The 16217-nt window shown below is 37.2% G+C and overlaps 1 protein-coding gene and 1 pseudogene across 1 annotated transcript; both read left to right on the forward strand.

The window, feature by feature from the left end:
- Nucleotides 1-20: 20 nt before the first annotated feature.
- On the forward strand, nt 21-7298 carry LOC103328968 (auxin response factor 6-like). Its single transcript, XM_008231394.3, has 14 exons — nt 21-711; nt 1276-1388; nt 1873-1971; nt 2053-2109; nt 2191-2349; nt 2454-2538; nt 3550-3640; nt 3803-3967; nt 4042-4164; nt 4273-4348; nt 4496-4643; nt 4740-5917; nt 6081-6271; nt 6731-7298. Exons 1-14 carry the CDS (start codon nt 657-659, stop codon nt 6936-6938), a joined length of 2748 nt encoding a protein of 915 aa, XP_008229616.2. The 5' UTR covers nt 21-656; the 3' UTR covers nt 6939-7298.
- Nucleotides 7299-10730: 3432 nt separating this feature from the next.
- Nucleotides 10731-13494, forward strand: LOC103329071 (wall-associated receptor kinase-like 8 pseudogene; annotated as a pseudogene).
- Nucleotides 13495-16217: the final 2723 nt, after the last annotated feature.

Genomic DNA, 16217 nt, shown 5'->3' on the forward strand with positions numbered 1-16217 from the left:
GTATTAATTGATCGTAGACCAAACAAGCCCTCAACGAAGACCAATAAAGCTTCTCTCAACCGAACTCTCTCTCTATCTTTCTCTCTCAAGTTTCACAAGCAGCAGACCAAGCTAAAGCTCAGCTCTTTTGGCAGTCAAATCGGTGCTTCTGAAAATGTCACTCTCAGCTCAGTAAGAGTTCTCTCATTCTCTGTTCAAGCTTACTTGCTCAGTTACTGCTCAATTTCTGAGATCTGGGTAGTCTAGGGTTTCTGTGGAGCTTGCAAGTGTTCATAAATTTCTGAGCTTGGAGGTGTCAGGTGGGGGTTTAGGGTTCTTATTAGGGTAAATGTGGTGGGTTTTGGTAGGGTGAAGAAGATCTGGGGCGTATGAGGGTGAGAGGTCTTGTCTTCTGTATTGGCACTGGTTTTGGATGATATTTTCCCAGAGGTGTAGTTGATATTTTCTGGTTTTTGCTTGGGGGGGTGGGGGGTGGGCTTACTTTCACTGCATTTGATGATTTAGAGGTGAAGGGGTTCAGAAATGGGTGCTAATATGTGCAAGGAATAAGGAGGGGACTGATTTGAATCTTTGTTTAAGTTGGGTTTGGTTTTACTGGGGCTAAAGGGGGTTTCAGTAGGTGGTGAAAGGAGGTTGCATTTCGGGCTTTCGAAGAAATGAGACTTTCATCTTCATCGTCGTCTTCGGGTTTTAATCACCAGCCTCAGGAAGGTATGCACTTTTTTGTGCTTTATTTGGCTCGTTCCATTTTTCTCGTCTGAAATTTAATACGTCCTTAAAAGCATTAGTTAATCGACTCTGAGGCATTATCTTGCATACATTTATGCTTTTTTTGTTTTGGATTTAGTCTAAACAATTGAGCCACGTTTTAGGTGACCGTTATATGTGCATGTCTTAAATAAGCAGTCATTGAACAGACCTAGTGAATATTCATTTCACCAGTGTTTGTGTGTCTTTCCGGAGTTATTTCATTGCAAAAATAGTCACATTCTTTGCATATGTTGCTTGTCTGTTCGAGAATTGAGTTTAAGGTGACTAAACACCCATCTTACTATTTTACAATTATCTCAACTGCCCATTCACTGCTTGATGGGGTTCTGGGTGGAAATTTGGTTTTATGATTTGAAGTGGTTGCACCTGTAAACGAATTAACAACATGCCATTATCACTAAAACTAGTCTTGCATTTCTATCTTCAATTAATTTAAGGGTTAGGATTTTGATGCTATGAATTTCATGTCACGCATACTCATGCAAGCATAGAAACTATGTGCAGGGGAGAAGAAATGTTTGAATTCTGAGCTTTGGCATGCTTGTGCGGGGCCCCTCGTGTCTTTGCCTCTTCTTGGAAGTCGTGTAGTCTACTTTCCACAGGGTCACAGTGAGCAGGTCAGCACTGGATTGCTATCTCATTTATTGTTGAATTCAGATTTTTCCTTCTGAATGGTATCAGGAGAAAACATTTGGTTGGTTTGCAGTATGTAGAATAGGAAATTTGGTTGTTTTATTGATTCAAGGAAGTCTCTTGTTACGATTGTCTTATTTTTGTCTAATAAGTTTGAAATGTAGGCTGTGTAATTATAGATGTATGTTCATTTACTCCTATAGAAAAAAAATAAAATAAAGGATGGGTTGAAGGTTTTCTTTTTTACTTCTTTGGTATTTACATAGTGTCTAGTTATAACTTTTCTCTTATTCATTTTGTACATATCATTACTTCAATTACTTTAATATAATCCAAAACTTATGAGTACAATTGTTGTGTGCTTAAACAGCTGAAGCTTCTAATATCTATATAACCACAACGTCCTGAACACTAATTTTTGAGAGGGTATTCAGTGATTGTTTTTAATTCTTGGTATTTCTTGTACAGGTTGCTGCATCAACCAATAAGGAAGTGGATGCCCATATTCCAAATTACCCCAACTTGCCTCCACAACTAATATGTCAGCTGCATAATGTGACAATGCATGTAAGTGTCAGCCGGCTTGCATCTTCTCTGTGCCATTTAATGGAATGCTCCTTAATGTTTTTTAAATTTTGTATCGTACAGGCAGATGTGGAGACTGATGAAGTATATGCTCAAATGACCCTACAACCATTAAGTCCGGTACTGTACTTTTCTGTTTTTGATATGTGACTTTGTGAGTCAGGTAATTTTCATCATGTATTAACATAAACTGTTTTGTAGCAAGAGCAAAAAGATGTATACCTACTGCCTGCGGAGTTGGGTGCTGCCAGCAAACAGCCAACCAACTATTTTTGTAAAACTTTGACTGCAAGTGATACTAGCACGCATGGAGGATTCTCTGTTCCCCGCCGTGCAGCTGAAAAAGTCTTTCCTCCTCTTGTAGGTTTCCTCTTTTTTGAGTAGCCTGAGCATCACATTTGATTTTCTGTGTTTTCGTCTCATGAAATTGGTTTCAATAATTTAATTTTTTATTGTACCTTCAGGATTACTCACAGCAGCCCCCAGCTCAGGAACTAATTGCAAGGGATCTTCATGATAATGAATGGAAATTCAGACATATATTTCGAGGTGAGTGAATTTGTTCAGAATTCTGTTTTATATTTGCTTTCATTACTCTTTGTTATTCTTCAAGTCTGCACCTCTAGCTTAGTTGCAAAATTAAGACCACTGAGTGCATGTATACTAGACAGTTCGCACACTTGCTGTTCTAAATGTCAAAAGTGAAAGACTTGGAGAAATTGTATATTTAATGGCATGAGCAATATCTCATTAAAAATTAATAAATTTATTGTTTATTTGAACTTAAAAATCTGTAATTCCTAAACTTACCTGCTATAGTAATTGCCTAAAGACCCCAGTGAGGATGTGGCAAGCAAATAACGAAATAAAGTAGCCCTGTCTTTGAATCTGCCTATACATATAATAATCAAAAGGTAGAGCGGCCCAAGCAACCAGACAATGTAGCAACTTTTTTTATGTTCTGGATTATGTAAATGTTGCCAGTTATTAAATTTGGCTGCCCTTGGGTCATATATTTTCTGGCAAGTTTGATTTCTGTTCTCCTGAGTAACTTAACCATTATTCTGGGGTTAGGATAGCAATAGCATGCACTCTCCTTTTGGAGCTTTTTTTGTTTCTTCTTCTGCTTCAGTGAGCTATTCAAAAAGTTGCAGCTGTCAAGAGAAAATAATTGAACTGTAGCAAGAAATTAGATTAAAGGGAATGGGTAACCAAGAGTGTTACACCACATCGATGATCAACAACCATTCAACCCTCTCAGTCTCTCACAAATTAAGAAGAAATAGTTGTAGGTCTTATTGACCCAACAAATGTTTTTGAATTTTTTGTTTCTTCTGTAGTTGTTCTTGCCCTCATTGTGGTTGAAAGGCAAGAACTGCCTGTCATGGATCTTGATCACATTGGGCTTACGCATGAATGAGCCTTGTGGGACACATGGTTTAGAGTTCAATGATTTTATAGACTCTTGTGTACTTTCTTTACCTAGGTTTTATTTTTTAATATACTGTCTGCAACATGCAATTCTGGTTTCTAATTTCTTTTTTCCATGCTATTGTGCAGGCCAGCCCAAGAGGCATCTTCTCACGACAGGATGGAGCGTGTTCGTTAGTGCCAAACGACTTGTTGCTGGTGATTCAGTCCTTTTTATTTGGTAATTTAAAAGAGTTATTCTGTTCTTCACATGATTGAATATGTTTATATTCTTTTTTCCTTTTTTTGGGGAATGTGCGGGGGGGAAGGGGGTGGTTGGAGTTATTAGGGCGAGAATTGTGGTAATTATTAATTTTTCTTCAAATATGTTGTCTTCAATCAGGAATGAAAAGAATCAGTTACTCTTGGGTATTCGGCGAGCAAATCGTCCACAGACTGTTATGCCCTCATCAGTTTTGTCAAGTGATAGCATGCACATTGGTCTTCTTGCTGCTGCAGCTCATGCAGCTGCAACAAATAGTCGCTTTACAATATTTTATAATCCAAGGTGAGTATCTGCTACTTCTCTAGATTTTAGATCCTACTTGTTACATCTTATTAATCAATTTGCTTATAATGCAGGGCTAGTCCATCTGAGTTTGTGATACCCCTGGCCAAGTATGTTAAAGCTGTCTATCATACACGGGTTTCTGTGGGCATGCGATTTAGGATGCTGTTTGAAACAGAAGAGTCAAGTGTCCGTCGGTAGGTTAATTATCTTCAATAGTTATATTATATATATATATATATATATAGTTTATGCTTAGCATTTATTTAAGTGGTAATTTTTGTTTTGTTTTTCTTTTCCTTCAGATACATGGGTACAATAACTGGTATCAGTGATTTAGATTCTGTGCGTTGGACAAATTCACATTGGCGCTCTGTGAAGGTTTGTTGGGAGCATTTTGTGATTTTCATGCTCATTAAAATTCAAATATTTTGCCTTAGTTTCACAAGTTTTTGAAAGAGATGTGGCCAGCTTTTTTAACTTTTTCAGGTGACATAAGGTTTGTAAACGGGTTCTCTGCTAATGCAGGTTGGCTGGGATGAATCCACTGCAGGGGAGAGGCAGCCTAGAGTTTCATTGTGGGAGATTGAACCACTAACAACATTCCCAATGTATCCATCCCCATTCCCCCTCAGACTAAAGCGACCATGGCCATCGGGCATTCCCTCTTTCCACGGTATCTTTGGTTTTATGCTTGAGGAACACATGGTGTCTTATGTGTCAAAAAATGTTTTCTTTGCCCCCCTAATACTCAGTGGTATGTTCATTTCAGGGCTCAAAGATGGTGATATGGGCATTAACGCTCCACTGATGTGGCTCCAAGGAGGGGTTGGAGATCAGGGGATTCAATCTTTGAACTTTCAAGGATTTGGGGTTACTCCCTGGATGCAGCCGAGGCTTGATGCTTCTATGGCAGGTCTACAACCTGAGGTATACCAAGCAATGGCAGCTGCCGCACTTCAAGAAATGAGGACAGTGGATTCTTCTAAATGTGCTTCACAGTCTCTTCTGCCCTTCCAGCAATCTTCAAATGTTTCTAATGGCTCGGCTGCTGTGCTTCAGAGACAGGTTTTACCGCAGTCTCAATCTCAAAATACTTATCTTCAGAGCTTTCAAGAAAATCAAGCTCCTGCTCAGGCTCAGGTTTTGCAACAACAGTTGCAGCGTTACCATCCCTATAGTGATCAGAGGCAACAACAGCAGCTGCAGCAGCACCAGCAACAACAGCAGCTGGAGCAGCAGCTTCAACAATCTCATCATCTGCACCAATTGTCTGTTCAGCAGCAGATCCCAAATGTCATGTCTGCTCTGTCCAATTTTGCCTCAGCCACTCAATCCCAGTCTGCATCTCTGCAAGCTATCCCTTCACAACCTCAGCAGCAGAGCTTTCCTGACCCTGTTGGAAATCCTATATCTTCATCTGATGTTCCCCCTATACATGGTATATTAGGTTCCCTATCACAAGATGGAGCATCCCACTTACTTAACTTAAGTGGATCCAACTCTGTAATTTCGTCTTCCTTGTTACCCAAGCAGATCGCAGGCGAACAGCAGCTATCATCTGGAGCTGCTCAATGTGTACTACCCCAGGTGGAACAGTTGGGAACACCACAGTCAAATATCTCTGAGCTCACGGCCTTGCCTCCGTTTCCTGGTAGAGAGTACTCTGCATTCCAAGGCGGTACTGATCCCCAAAGCAATCTTTTGTTTGGAGTGAACATTGATTCCTCATCTCTTATGCTGCACAATGGGATTCCAACCCTGAGAAATATTGGCAATGGAAATGATTCATTGTCTATGCCGTTTGGTGCTTCCAGTTACACCAGTGCCACGGGCAATGATTTTCCACTTAATTCAGACATGACTACTTCAAGTTGTGTAGATGAATCAGGTTTCTTGCAGTCTTCAGAAAATGTGGACCAAGTAAATCCAACTCGAAACTTTGTGAAGGTAAGATAAGATAGTTCTGATTGTGTATTACAAGCATTTTATTCTTAACAGAATGGTCAGATGCATGGGAAGTCTTCTTCCATGTGAATACTTGTTCAAAAGAATTAGTACTTTTTCTGAGTGGTTACTCATATTCTTTTTATTAAATGTTGCAATTTGGTAGGTTCACAAGTCAGGGTCCTTTGGGAGGTCACTGGATATTTCAAAATTCAGCAGCTATGATGAGCTGCGCAGTGAGCTCGCGCGTATGTTTGGCCTTGAAGGCCAATTAGAGGACCCTCAGAGATCAGGCTGGCAGCTTGTATTTGTTGACCGGGAGAATGATGTTCTTCTCCTTGGCGACGACCCTTGGCAGTAAGTCCCAAATTGTATTTCATCATTTCACTTACTAGTCAATTATTATACACTCTGTTTGCATTGGCAATTCTGAAATTCGAGCTTCCCATGCGTTTCAGTTATTACTGTACTTTTGTAAAATGTTTCATCCTGGATTACTGGGCGCAATTTTATTGTTTTCGAAGTAGCTATTGTAATGATTTTATTCTGTATGTCAAATTGTTAAAAAGTGTAGGAGCTGGTATCCCAAATTTGTGGACAGAAACAGCGGTAATGTTTAGAAAACGCCTTGAGGTTTAAAGTGGGAGTAGCTTAAGCCATTTTAAATCGTTGACTGTTTTCTCACTTTTTCAAGAGTTTTAAGTTACTATTTTGCATGTGTACATCTCTGAGCCTTAAACAATATAGTCTTCTGAAGTTTTGAACTGTTCTTTTTCATGATTCAGTTGAAGTAAATGATTCTTCTCTTATATTCAGGGAGTTTGTGAACAATGTGTGGTATATCAAAATACTCTCGCCACATGAAGTGCAACAGATGGGAAAGGAAGGCCACAATCGTGCGGCTTCTGTCCCAAGCAATAAGCTTTCCAATGGTGGCAACAACACCTGCGATGACTACGTGAGTCGACAAGACTTGAGAAACTCAACCAATGGGATTGCATCGTTGGGCTCACTGGACTACTAGAGGCCAATGCTTTGCTAAAAATGGAAAATTAAAAATTGGCTGCGAATGATGAGTGTTTTAACTATGATAGTAGTGTTGTTCGTAAAAAAGAATTGTTAGCATTCTTTTACCCTTTTCTGTGGTCGGTGGAGGTGTACTGCTTTGGGCTAAGTCTATTTGAAGCTTGCATGTCAGCTTATAATTATATACTGTAAATTATAGTAGGAAGGAAGGAACCTTGTTTCTGAAACTACCACTACAGCACGTAGAACAACACGCACCCTAAAGAGAGATTGCTTGATGTCCGAGTCCGATAGCACTTTCTATGCTATCTTGTCTTGTAATTTATTATTAAATGAAATTAAGCACTTGTATCATTAATCAGACTGTTCAAGTGCCATCCTGTTCAATTACTATATTGACAATCTTAAGTTTCGATTAAATTCTGTACACTTTCATGGCCGAAAGTAGTTTCTTGGTTTAACTCTAGTCATTGCATTTGGGCATTTTAACGGGCTGCATGCCGTGTAGTATGTGTGCATGTGTAGAGAATGCTTTCTCGTGAGACTTACGTTGCCAAACAAATGCTTGATTGTGAATGTGTTCTCAAGGTTGCAACTTTTATTAGATTTAAAGGGGATAATGCTTCCTTGCCAGCCACCACTGACAGACGCGGTAGACGTGACAGAGGGATGAGAAATGAAATAGGATTAGAATAGATTAAAGATTCTATTTATTTGATATGTAATCAAAAGTGGAACAGTTTTGATGCATGATGGTATTGATACAATGATACTCATCTTTTGTCACATTAATGTTCTGTAATTAATGTGACTTCCAGTTGGTTTTTTGCTGCATGTACCAGTGTGCCAATGACCTTGCTAGCAGATTCTGGGACGGTTTCATTTCACAATGGCTCACTAATAGAAAAAAAAAAGAGACGAATTAAAGTGACTTCTAATTGATTTGAACATCATAGTTCACATTGTCACTTAGTTTGAGGTAACACCGAGTTGAGTTGTTACTTTTGTTTGACTCTGGCTTGTGTTGTGGCACATGTGTGAATGCATTGCTTTACAAATAGAGGGGCTGGGTTGGGTCCATATATACGCCTACCTTCTCAACAAAACGCTCAATGCAAACTATAGTTAGTACTAACCAACTAAGATCAAATACAGAGAAAGAAGGGAAGGTTATTCTACTTGTTGTATAAACTAACGCAATTAGGAGGGTCTTATATATATATATATATATATATATATATATATTATAGAATAAAAGGTATAGCCGTGTTGCTTTACTATTTAAATATATTATAATCGTGGGTCCCTTTTTTTTTAATACTAAATCGTATAGCTGCGTGGCTACTCTCGGGTATTTTTCAAAATAGTATAGATGCGTGACTATGCTCAGGTAATATATATATATATATATATATATTTTAAAATAGTATAGCCGAACGTCTTGACTATGGCATTTTTTAATTTAAAAAAAGTAGTATAGCCGCGCGGCTATACTTTCACACAGGTGGGTTTGGGTCGCCCTTATATATAAATATATATATATATATTTATTTTTAAAAAGTATAGCTATGCGGCGATACGATGATGTTTTTTTTTGGGTTAAAAATTGTATAGCCGCGCGGCTATACAGTTTTTGTTATGTGTGTCCTTTTTTATACTAAATCGTATAGCCGGGCGGCTATACTACAGTATTTATTTTTTAAAGATAGTATAGCCGTGCGGCGGTCCTTTTTCGACACGTGGGTTCCTCTTTTATTTTTTTGGGGTACGAACGGCTATACTCAGGTTCTTTTTTTTTCAAAAAGAACTTGTATAGCCGCGCGGCTATACCTGCACATGTGGGCACCTAATTATAGGTAGTCCCTTTTTTTTCTTCCCACAAATAGTATAGCCTAGCGGCTATACCCGAGTATTTGTTTAAAAAAAGTAGTATAGCCTCGCGGCTGTATTGGGGGTTTTTAAAATAAAATAAATAGTAATAGCCTAGCAGCTTTACTTTATATATATTGGGATCTTTTTTTTTTTTTTTATATATAAAAAAATTCCCCGAGTTTCTTTTATCGGTAATAGTAGTTTAGAGCATTATCCAATACTATTAGGCCAGTACCCGAGTTTCTATTGTTCCCTTTGATTTTTTTTACTTTGCCAGAGTTATTACATATATAAAGAATTTAGCATTTTCACGTTTAATACTTATATTATACACATACGTACATATATATTTTCAATAATACATCTTTTTTCTGTACACGTTTTAAAGACTTGATAAAACACATGTTTTTTATACACATGTTTTTTACAAAATTTTCAAGAATACACACAAAATTCACGTATTATACACATTATTAAATAAAAATAATATATGTTAAAAACTTTAAATAAATTATATTAGCCTAACTTTTCAGTTGTAATTTCACAAAAAGATTATGAATACAATACGTACTTTTTCTATTCCGTATTTTACTAACTATGAAAGAATGTGAGAGGCAAAGATTACTTTTTACTTGTAACAAAAATGCAAGATGGTGATTTTGCAATCTCTTTGCTAACTTGAACAACAGTTTCACACAAATATTTATGGGTATATTTATGGTAGTATTCTTCATATAAAGTGTTGTTTGAAAAGTGAAGCAATTACCAAGTACACTCCAACTCAGCATGCAATTCTCTACAACAAATAATGTGTGTAGTAACATAAATTAGTTTTGTTGATTTTGCAAGGCACTGCAAACATGTTTGGCCCTAACCTGATTATGGATGGTGGAGCAATGTTCATTTAAATATAATATTAAAACCAATGGGTAAAGTCCAGTGGTAAAGGGCCACTTGCAGACCACTGGTCTCAAGTTCAAATTCTCATGGCACCTTAAGAGTGTGTGTGATAGGTCAATTGGTTATGAAGTCTATGATAGATAATAAAGATTGCCAAGTTTAGAGTAATAGTAGTGTGATCGCTCTAGATTAGAGTTCGAATCCCTTTCTCTCTAGATTTGAGTGATCGCTCTTACATGCGCTAGAGATTTTCTCTTAATCATAGATAATAAAGATTTTACGTTTAGAGAAATAGTAGTGTTACATAATGTCATTTTAAGTTTGTCATAATAATTATTGATAGTCTACGTGACACCACAAACTATTGCATAACTTTATAATAGTAGAACAAACTTGTGATAATTATGTCATTGAAAAGCAGAGAGTTGCATATGGGGTGACATCACTGTGGACAAGTGGGTCAAACACTCCTCCTTCCCCCAAGTGCACCCGGGTTTGATTCTCATAGAAGACAATCTTGAGGGAACTCAATATAATTATGCTCCACCACCTCCGTAGCGAATGACAAAAAAAGAAGAAGAAAAAAAGCAGAGAGTCGGGTAAAGTTGATTAATATAAATATTGATGAGACTTTAAAGAATCAAAGAAGACTTTGAACACTCTGCAAAAGTTGAAGGTAAAGTTAATAAATATAAATGTTAATCACCTTAAAGAATCAAAGAAGACTTTGAACTTTCTGCAATAGTTAAAGGAACAGGAAAGAAAAAAACACCGAGCGTGTAAAGATGACTAAGTCTACTTCATTGTATTTTCATTTACTTTTTTGAATTTGTTGTATTAGCTATATATTATATAGAACGAAATCTTTATCTTCTATGGCACAATTACGCACAAACGATTTTCACATTGTTGCCTAACTTCGGGTTTTTATTTGCAGACTCCCTATATGTAGTATGTACTTCTCACAAAACTAAGATGAGATATCAGAGAAAGAAGAAGAGGAATAATTATGGCAAGAATGCAATTGCAAGTTCAACATACGATATTCATTCTTCTATTGTTATGGCACATAACAACTACTAGTACTTCACCGACCTCATCAAAATTTGCAGCGCCGGCGATAGCAAAGCCTAATTGCAGAACGCACTGTGGAAATGTTAGCATCCCATACCCTTTTGGGATTGGACCAAATAAAGATTGTTACTATGATGAATGGTTTCAACTAGAATGCAACAAATCTACTGGGGACAAGCCATTCCTGAGGCTGGCCCAGCTGGAGGTGCTGAGCATTTCTATCAAAGGCATGCTTCAGTTTAAGTACCCTGTTACTTTCTTCAGCTGCAAGGGAAAGGAAACTCGCCAAGCTCCAAATTTGACTGGAAGCCCCTTCCTATACTCGGTGACGCACAATATTTTCACAGCTGTGACTTGCGGTCACCTTGCCACTGTGAGATCAGAAAAGCATGTTTTTCACGGATGCGAATCAACTTGTGATTGGAGTACAAACAATACTAATCGCTGTGATATCGAAATTAACTGTTGCCAGACTAACATTCCTCCAAATCTCAGTGTTTTCACTACTGAAATACAAGGAAGATATCAAAATGGCGGTTGCGGCTATGCATTTCTTGTTGACCAAGATTGGTTTGTGAACAATTTATCAAGTTATAGAGCTATCCAGGGCATGGACAGCGTACCTGTGGTGCTAGACTGGAAGATCAGCTTAGACAATACTTCACTCAGATCCTTTAAAGGATTTACTGGAACAGAGCCAGATTATTATGATTTTGAACGGAACTATATTATTGACTCAACACCCTATTGTGAAATATACAATGCCACTACTTCTTCCACATACAATAAGTCAAGCCTTCACTGTTCCTGTCCGGCGGGCTTTGAAGGAAATCCTTATCTTCTCCACCCTTGTCAAGGTACGTAATGAATTAATTTAAACCCTCTTTAAAAAAAAATACAAATTGAATATATAGCTAACCTTTCATTCTGGAATTACCAAACTTCACCATTCACCATCTTGTTCATTTGCCTTTCTGTTATTACATTTCAGATATTGATGAATGCAAGGACCTTAATCAGTGTACCGATCAACTAGCTTTAAGGGAATTCGGAGGCAGTTCTATATGTGAGAATTTCGTTGGTGGCTATAAATGCAACTCAAATGTAACTAGAAGTACATGTGTGTATTATGGTGTAGCTAATTGGGAATGCTACTTCGATCCTATGACATCTCGGTCCCATCGAATCAGAACCATTCTTTTAGGTATACTCCTATTCACAGTTCATCATACTTTTGTTGTCGTGAAGCAAACTTTGATCAAAACAAACTTATAGCCAGGGAGATGACAAAACCCACAATCAGTCTTTCTTCATACAGAGATGATCAATTTTCGAATTTCTAAAGAAAAAAGTCGTTGCCAATAATTGATCTTTAGTCTAATGGTATTTAGATTTCACTGTGTTGGAGAATGTTGTGGCTCTCCCAATCCTGCGAATTGCTTGATATCTATACAGGAGGTGGGACGTAGTTGTAAGTGAGTCACAACTCTATTACAGATGTGGTACAGTATGAATAAGTTGAAGTATATTTATATATATATATTATATATGCAGGTCTTTTCATGGGTCCTGGACTATTGTTACTACTCGTTGGGGCATGGCATGCATACAAAGTCATAAAGAAAAGGAAAAACATCAAACTCAAGGAAAGGTTTTTCAAACGAAACGGTGGTTTATTGTTACAACAACAATTATCATCAGGTGAAATCAATGTTGAGAAAATCAAGTTGTTCAAATCAGAGGAGTTGGAGAAGTCCACTGACAAATACAACATTGATAGAATTCTTGGTCAGGGAGGCCAAGGTACCGTCTACAAAGGCATGTTTGCAGATGGAAGAATCATTGCGGTAAAGAAGTCTAAGATATTGAATGAAGGCCAACTTTCAGAATTCATCAATGAGGTTGTAATTCTTTCACAAATCAATCACAGAAATGTGGTTCAATTATTAGGTTGTTGTTTAGAGACTGAAGTTCCACTCTTGGTTTACGAATTCATACCAAATGGAACCCTTTCTCACTATATTCATGAGCAGAATGAAGACTTTCCACTTACATGGAAAATGCGGTTACGAATTGCCACAGAAATTGCAGGAGCTCTGTCTTACTTGCATGGTGCAGCTTCCTTTCCTATTTATCACAGAGACATCAAGTCTACCAACATACTCTTAGATGAGAAATACAGAGCAAAAGTTGCTGACTTTGGCACTTCAAGATCAATTGTGATAGGCCAGACTCACTTGACCACAGTTGTACATGGCACATTTGGTTACTTGGACCCGGAATACTTCCAATCAAGCCAATTTACGGAGAAAAGTGACGTCTATAGTTTCGGAGTTGTCCTTGTTGAGCTCTTGACTGGTCTACAACCAGTTTCTGCAGTAACAGGGTCACAAGGAAATGAATACAAAAGTCTTGCCACTTATTTCATTACTTCGATGCAGGAAGATCGTCTATTTGGCATTCTTGATGCTGGGGTTGTGATGGAGGGCTCCCAAACAGATATCATAACTTTTGCTAACCTTGCAATGAGATGCTTGAATTTGAATGGAAGGAATCGCCCCACAATGAGAGAGGTCGTGACGGAGTTGGAGGCCATTCAAATGTTGATTGAAAACACTGGTACTGTTCCAGAGAGTTACAACGGGGTTGAATCTGCTGTAAGTGACATAAATGAGCACTGGGATGCTGTTTCAAGTTCAACAGAGTAAGCCTCGATTGTTGGGCCCAGTTCACCATTAGATGAGTTTCCACAATCACCTTCCGAGGCGTGGTGAATTAAAAACACTTCTTGTAATCCATTTTTAATTTGATGCTGTACAACATTATATGTTGTTTGGGATTATGATATGTTCTGTAAGGTATGCATGCTACTATGAGTAATAATTAGGGGGTTTCACTAAAACACCCAAAATGGGGGTTGAAATTATAAAAAAACCCAAGCACTATTTAAACATATAAACACACCCAAAATCCATCATTACACACACTCAAACCCATTTATAAACACACCCAAAAAGTTGACTTTGGGGTTGATTTTGGGTGTGTTTCTATGTTTAAATAGTGCTTGGGTTTTTTTATAAATACATGTCTAGGATTGGGTTTATTTATAAATTTGTATAATAATTAAGCATACGACTATCAATAATCTGAATAATCAGAGTAAATTAGTGCAAGGGACAGAGTATTAGTTGATTACAACCATGTATTCCTTGTTGGGCAAAATGGTTTCTGAGTAATTTATGAAATTTCAGTCCTATCCTATGCAGAGAGGGAGACCGTTCGTATGCCAGAGGAATTTGTATGAAGAGACGAGACCCTCTGTTGTGTTTCTTAGAGCAAGTCCACCGCAAGGCCTTTTGCCCGGGCAGGACAGGGCCTAGGCCCGCGAACAGCTCCAGCGCGCACGGGTAAGCCTATGCAAGGCGTGGGACCCACCAACCCAGGCAAACCCACAGGCAAGTCCAGCCCATGCTTTTGTCTGGGCAAAGTGACGCCATAATGACGTTAGCAACCAATTTAAATAATAAAAAAAAATTTAAAAAAAATTTCAGAATTTTTTTATATTATAAATACTTAGTCATATTCCTTACTTCTCACACTAAAATTCTATACAAAGACCTAAATTCTATATAATATTCTTTATTATAACTACAAAATTTATTATAAATACAAAATTTTATTATAAATACCTAGCCCTATGTGGAAAGTCCTATTCTTGTCGAGTAAACATCATCGAGGAAGAGTTACGAAGACAAACATTAATTGATGGTTTTAGAAGACTTGGTGAAATGAAAGCATCGCAGCTACACCGAATCTACCCACAAAGTAGACGAACCACCAAGCATAATTATTGTGTCACTGACAAACTACCAACATAATAATTGAATCATAAAGGTTTCCTTGTAATTCATTGGGAGCATTTTGCTCACCACCTTTAACTTAATGTGTTGTCTCATCATTATTCTTAAGATTCCACGCATGTTCATATTGATAAAATCATAACTAACTCTATATTTTTTAATCTGTTAAAATATTTAAAAAATAAAATAAAATAAAATAATAATATAAATAACATTAAAAGAAATATTATTGAATCGACATTACCCAGGTTGTGCATGTGAGACTGATGCGGTGACAATGATTAAGGTTTACTTTGGTGAGTATTTACTTGGGTGAATGGGAAATGAATTATCATCCCAAATAATCAATGCCAAACGGTCGCTTATTTGGTAAACCATGAGAAAATCATTTATTGTTAAAAATTATTGTGAGAGAAAGCTATAAAGGAAAGTTGGTATAGAGCTGCTTTTATTTTCTGATTAAGCGGCAATCAGTTTGGAAAGGCACTAGAGTTTAATGAAAATTTCATAATTCCAAAAATAACCCCATATGTTTTCGCGCTCGCTTCTCTTTCTCCTGGTTCTTCTACTTCCCATCATTCATCTTAACAAAAGTGACAAACTGGCCCTTAGTCTACATTAACAAAAATGAAAACACAAACAAAAATATGAAATCTATTTGAAATTGTTTTCACTTTCTAAATCTATTTGAGAGAGAATGACAGATTGAAATGGTGTTATCTTCATTCTCTCTCTCTCAATCTCATTCTAACTCCCATTCTCACTCTCATTTTTCTCTAGACTCTAGCACAAAAAATAAAAACTAAAAATAAAAATTGAAATGGTTATCAAACGGGTTCTCAGTAAAATAATTAGGAAGTCCAAGCTAGAAGGTTACTAAATTATTTAGGAATGAAAGAGCAATTTCAAGCAATGAGGATATTGGCAACGTCCCGATCAAACTAATCAAAAAGTCTAAGCTAGGAGATTACCAATGAATTATGAGAAATGAACGAGAAATTTCAAAGCAATGTCCTAGAAGCCGATCATGTGAGTCCCCCATTTATTCAAAATTTGATTTGTTACCCTTTTACTTTTGCGCTATTAAATTTCTGCCATAAATTGATTAGATGACTGATTTTCCACACAATAAAATTAAAGAATAAGAACTTCCTTCCTCCACAAGTATCTTCCACAGTTAATTATATGGTTAGAGAAGGAGTTTTTTTTTTTTGTTTTTTGTTTGGATAAGGCATGGGGCTATGGCATGTCAGCTGCATTAGAGTCCAAGCCACCTTGCTAGTAGTAGCAAAAAAACTTATATGTAACGGTGATAACATAGTTTTTTTATTCCCAGCTAATAACACAATAACATGTGGAATGTCATTGCGTTATTAACTAGGAATAGCAAAAAGTGTTATCCCCATTATATGAAAGTTTCTCTCTATTAACAGATTCTAGTGTAAATGGGATTTGGGGCTGACTCACATTTAAAAGAATTGACGTGACTTTCTGATTGATTTGAAAGACATGTAACATCATAAATCGCATTGGGACTAATTGCAAGGTAATACCAAGTTGATATGCTGTTC

This window comes from Prunus mume, linkage group LG4, assembly GCF_029339155.1.
Source record: "Prunus mume cultivar Tortuosa linkage group LG4, ASM2933915v1, whole genome shotgun sequence".
Taxonomy (NCBI): Eukaryota; Viridiplantae; Streptophyta; class Magnoliopsida; order Rosales; family Rosaceae; genus Prunus; species Prunus mume.